Raw genomic sequence first — 5,525 nt, 5'->3', positions numbered from 1 at the left:
TCTGAGACAGGCTTCTCGAGGCTGAGCCGAGGCAGTTCTGCACAGACCCTCATCTGCCTTGGGCGGCAACCATCTCTTCCCCCCGCCCCACTCACCGGCCCCTGCCCCCCGGTGTCCTGTCAGCAGGTGGGCACCCTCAGCCTTCCCAGGCCAGCAAAGCCTGGGTCCCGGAACTCTCTGCATCTGGAGCTGGGGGTCAGGTGATCTGGCATCTCAGGGGACCTTGCTAACAGGAGCCATCCTGCCTCTTCGATTGCTCCACATAAAGAACTTTGATTTTCAGTCAATGTCAGGAGTTTGTTGCCATCTTAAACGGCCTCTGAGCTTGGTGTGGTCTTTTCCTTAACCTCTTCCACAACATTCTTCCCTCCACGTTCTTTTGAAATCACCTGAACTTTTTTATTTTTAACATGCTAGTTCTGTGTTTTATTCCTTTCTTGGCAATTGCATAAACTTAACAGCCACATTACATTTAGTTATTTAAATTTACTTCTCTGTTTTCTGCTTCATGTTTGTTCTCCTTTCACGAGTAATGGGATACACTTTATCAACAGTAATAGTAGGTATCATTGAGAAGCGTTTTATGTCCAAAGGACTATGTTAAGTGCTTTCCATGGATGAATCCATTTGATACTGATCTGTATCATTATGTGATAGGTACCATTATTATCTTTATTTCAGAGGTGATGGTACAGAAGGAAACAGTTTGTAATGACTGGTGTGAGTGTTCGTGAATTTATTCAAAAGATCCATGCTGAAACATCTGGGTGTGGCAATTTCTAGTTCTTTTGTGAGCTCTCTGTCCCTTGTCAGGAGTGTGCCTCCTCCCCTGGAAGGTGTTCGTGGGAAGAAGGGATTCCAGGTCCCCAGCTGGGAATTAGGGGCAGCTGACCCAGCTGTCCCCAACAGCTCGTTTGGCAGGTCAGGGTCAGACCACTGCAGGCTTATCTTCATAGTAAAATATGGAACTAGGATGTGTTGCCTGGCTTGCTTGTTACTTTGGGAAGTGTGGCCAGTACTGCAGCTCAACTCCTTCTGTGAGCAGTAGGAGAAGCTTAGGACAGGAATGGGACACATGTGTCCGGAGTTTAGGAGAGAAGCCTGGGCTGGCGATATAAATTTGGGAAATGTTGACATGTAGATGGTAATTAAAGCCATGAGGCCAGATGGGATCACCATCAAAGCAAAGTGTAAAAGAAAATAACTGAGCCCCAGGTTCCTCTAACTTGAGGATGACTCAGGGGAGAGGAGGAGCCAGCAAACGAGACTGAGAAGGAGTGGGCCGGGGAGGTAAGAGGAGGACCACGCTGTTAACAGTCTGGAAGCCAAGCGAAGGGGCACAGTGCATCCCGGGTTGGCACGCATGTCCTCAGGCCTGTGCTCCTCGGGGGTAGGGGCTTTGTCTGCTGTTGTAGGTCCCCAACAGCCAGGATTGTTCCTGGCTCACAGTGTAAGACAATATTTTCTTTCTTTGCTGTACACTGAACGAACTCATAGCAGTGTACTGTATTTATTTTCCTCCCACGAGATCCATAACGTAAAAGAGGTATACAGTGTTAACTTTCTTGGTGAGCTGGGTGAGCTCTTGTCCCCCTAAGTTTTCTCCACGTCACCCAGTTCCCATCACGGTGCCATTACAGGGGCCAGTGTCATTCAAGGACGTGGCTGTGGACTTCACCCAGGATGAGTGGCAGCAGTTGGACCCTGAGCAGAAGACAACCTACAGGGATGTGATGCTGGAGAACTACAGCCACCTCGTTTCTGTGGGTGAGGAGAGCCTGCTTTCTGAATTGCTGAGATAAACAGGATTTCCCTCTAACTTACTGACTTTAACTTTGAATTTAATGGGACAAATGTGAGTAATCTGGGGCTCCAGGCAGGAGGGCATTTGGTCTTTGCCTCCAAGTAGGTTCTAATTTTGGTACAGCACAGATGGCCACTTCTGTTGTGTAGCTCGAAAGGCAGCCCTTTGCTTAGACGACAGATCTGGAAGCCCAGCAGCCAGGCTCAAGTTCTCTCTCATTTCTGTTAACAGGGTGTCACATTATCAAACCGGAAGTTATCACCAAGTTGGAGAAAGGAGAAGAGCCATGGATAGTGGGAGGAGAATTCCTACTTCAGAGTTACCCAGGTGTGTGAGTGAGGCAGTGAGGAGGTCGGTAACTCAGAAGTGTTTTTCCCTGGAATTTTTTTAATGGTGCCAAGCCTTAGAAGTGACTAAGGAGAGTTGCTCGTGTGCTTTTAGCTACACGAATCTCACTCCCAAAGACTTCCTCCTTCCCCACAAAAGCTTATGTTGGTAGAGCTCCTCCACGCTTGCTTCTACCCAGAACCAAACCCACTCACTTCCTTCTTCCTCTTAAACCTCAGATCCTCTTGTTCTTACAGCATATTCAGTAACCTCTTATTGTAGATTCTTTTTGCTTTCAGGCATTCATAGTCTGTTACTAGAGAATAACTCGTGACTCTCCATATTCTTTTTACTTCCCTTTTTTCTTCTTTCCCATGAAATGCCTCAGACTTGTTTCTGTCTGCAGTTGCACTTCTCACTTCTCTTTCCTTGAGGTCAGAGGTCAAACCCCCGTCTTGTGCATAAACCAGTAAACTCAGTTCACCTTTGCTGTCATGAGCACGGGTGCTGGTCATTCCTGAGACGAGTGCTGCTGGAGTTTGGTATCTCCCTCTTCCTCCAAATGCCCATTTTCATCTTGTCTTCTATTTACTGTTCTGTGGCCAGGGCCTTGAATGCTGTCGTGTCGGAGTAGGTGCGGAGTGAGTAGGAGGTACAGAAATGAGTCGTGGATCATTTATCCTTCCACCCCCTCCAGAAATGTCTCTGAAGGATCTGCTTCGCACTTCAGTGGTTTGTTCCCCGACTTCTTCAAAGGGCTCCTCCTGTCTGAAGTCTTGAGGGTTTTTGCCTGTTTAATGCTGCATTGTCCACCCTGTCCTCTGGTTCAGTGTTTCCTGTGGGAGCAGTAGGCGCTCCTTCATTCTGACTGGATTTGCAAGATGTGTTCATCTGCCTTTCTAACCCATCTTATCACTAGTCTCATAGGGTAAGCCTACAGCAATTCCCTGTTGATTGCTAAAAAGAATTTAAACTCCTCCTCAAGAATTACCCAATATCGGCCCTGTGTTACCTGGAAATTTTAATTTTCTATTGTTTTCCGAAACTCCGGATAAACTCCCTTTGGTCCACACTTCTAAATGTCTTCTGTTTCATTGGGGTGTGGGTTATTTGTCCAGATTACACATTCTTTAAGTCTGAACTCAAATATTCAACCGCTCCTTGAAGTTTTTCCTTCCAGCTCTAATCATCACTCCAATCTCTTCTTTGACTTTGACTCCACCTCATCATGGTGATGCCTTAAAAAAAAGCTAGGTCTGATCAAGGAATCTGTTATTTGATTATGTATTTTTTGCTTGAGCTTCTGCACACCACACCCCCCATAATCCAATAAAGAAAAGGCCATGTTCTCTCCCCTCATCATAATATGTAATATATAGTACATGTTTATTTCTTTGATTATCTGAGGAGCCAGGTAGGTGAAAGAACCTTCTTGTCCATTCAATCAGAAATAATTTATAGGCAGGTATTTTTTTATTTTTATTTTTTTATTGAAGTGTAGTCAGTTTATAGTGTTGTGTTAGTTTCAGGTGTACAGCAAAGTGATTCAGATATAGGCATTTATTTCTAAATATGCATGTCTAGGTGACATCTCATATATTCTGCTGGTAGTCGAAAGATGTCCATATGATTAAAATTAAGAACAACTATGATTTCTATTGAGGGGTTCAAAAGAAATAGGAAATAGAGCCATACTTTCTAAGAGGTTTTGGTTAAGAAAAGAGAACAGAGATGCATGGGTAATTTAAAAGTCAGCATTGCACATGGAATGTTAATGTTCCAATGCAAGGCTGAATCAAAAATGTATGGAGAGTAATTATTTTCAACTTTAAGGGGAAATGGAGCTAATTAACTTGAGAAAGGACTTGAATAGTATTTTTTTTTAAGCATGGACACCCCCTAAAAGATAGGGTTTGAGTGGATCAAGGCTGGAAGTCCAGCAAACTTAGTAAAACAATAGGAGCAGAGACCTGTCGTTGAACGTAAGCTGGGGCATAGCTGGTACCAGACATCTCGGTGTAGGTGACAGTGCCTTAGCCTGTGATCTGTCTCTCCACTTGATGTGAAAGTGCCATGGTGTAAAGTGCTGATCCACCTCCTGAGACTGATTCCTCCTTGTCCTTGTCCAGTGGCTAAATTCATTGTCGCCCCATCAGTTTACCTGTTTGCAGTGAGTCCTTTCACATCTAAGAATTGGTCATTCACCCAGCATCCTTTGTCTTCTCATCATTGCTCCACGTTTGTATTTTACCTTCTATACCCAGTTTTGAACAAAATCTTAAAAGTAGCAAAGATCAAAGGTGCTTGTGTGTGTTTTTGCTGCGTTGGGTCTTCGTTGCTGTGCGTGGGCTTTCTCTAGTTGTGGTGAGCAGAGGCTACTCTTCGTTGCAGTGTGCAGGCTTCTCACTGCAGTGGCTTCTCTTGTTGCGGAGCACAGGCTCTAGGTGTGCGAGCTTCAGTAGTTGTGGCACACAGGCTCTAGAGCGCAGGCTTAGTAGTTGTGGCACATGGGCTTAGTTGCTCTGTGGCATGTGGGATCTTCGCAGACCAGGGCTCAAACTCGTGTCCCCTGCACTTGCAGGCAGATTCTTAACCACTGTGCCATCAGGGAAGCCCAGTGCTTGTGCTTTTGTCAGCTTTTCTCACCACTGGAGATTGTGGAGGTTGTGTGTGTGCATGTGGGTGCTTATTCCAAACCAAAAGAATAAGGGAAAAAAGTACACTTGGAATTGTTTTCATCTGTCCATGAAGCTAGCACCTGTGCCACAAAGAAATGGCTTGTGTACAAGTCACATTTAGGAAGATGTATAAAAATTGGTTAATTTTGCCTCTTTTTAGAAGAAGACTGGGAAGCCCATGATCTGATAGAGGGAGCCCAGGAAAATGAAGACAAACATTCAAGGCAAACTGAATTTGTCAACAACAAAACCCTGATTGAAGAGAGAGGTAATGTTTTTGGTAAGACTTTTAATGTGGAAACAAACCCTGTTCCTTCAAGAAAAATATCCTGTAAATGTGACTCATGTGGAAAGAGTTTAAAATCTACTTCAGAATATATTAGTAGTGATGGAAGCTATGCAAGAATGAAGCCAGATGAATGTAGTGCATGTGGGAAATCACTTCTCCATGTTAAGCTTGAAAAAACTCATCCAGGAGATAAACCTTATGAATTTAATCAAAATAGGGAGGCTTATGCTCTAAATGAAGGAAGTATTTATCAGAACATTCATATTTTAGAGAAACCCTTTGAATATATGGAATATCAGAAAGCCTTTCAAAAGGGTACAGTGTTTGTTAATCATATGGAGGAGAAGCCCTACAAGTGGAACGAATCTGAAATAGCTTTTCTCCAAATGTCAAACCTCAGTGTGCACCAGAGAACTCATATGGAAGT

General features: G+C 44.2%; 1 protein-coding gene across 3 annotated transcripts in view; it reads left to right on the top strand.

The window, feature by feature from the left end:
- Nucleotides 1–617: 617 nt before the first annotated feature.
- Nucleotides 618–5,525, top strand: part of ZNF12 (zinc finger protein 12) — a 22,880-nt gene continuing 17,972 nt past the window's right edge. For 2 of the 3 annotated variants that reach the window (XM_029219547.1, XM_029219546.1), the window contains exons 1-3: nt 618–1,767; nt 2,036–2,131; nt 4,970–5,525. In XM_029219547.1, coding sequence (XP_029075380.1) covers nt 1,734–1,767; nt 2,036–2,131; nt 4,970–5,525 — 686 coding nt within the window. In that variant the 5' untranslated portion in view covers nt 618–1,733. Of the gene's footprint in view, nt 1,768–2,035; nt 2,132–4,607 lie in introns of those variants that run through there. The other variant, XM_029219548.1, reaches the window with a different exon arrangement.

Source organism: Monodon monoceros, unplaced genomic scaffold (genome assembly GCF_005190385.1).
Source record: "Monodon monoceros isolate NGI ecotype Baffin Bay Population unplaced genomic scaffold, NGI_Narwhal_1 Super_Scaffold_13, whole genome shotgun sequence".
In the NCBI taxonomy this organism is placed as follows: Eukaryota; Metazoa; Chordata; class Mammalia; order Artiodactyla; family Monodontidae; genus Monodon; species Monodon monoceros.
Note: the sequence above shows the minus strand (reverse complement) of the source record. Positions and strands in the feature narration are given on the sequence as shown.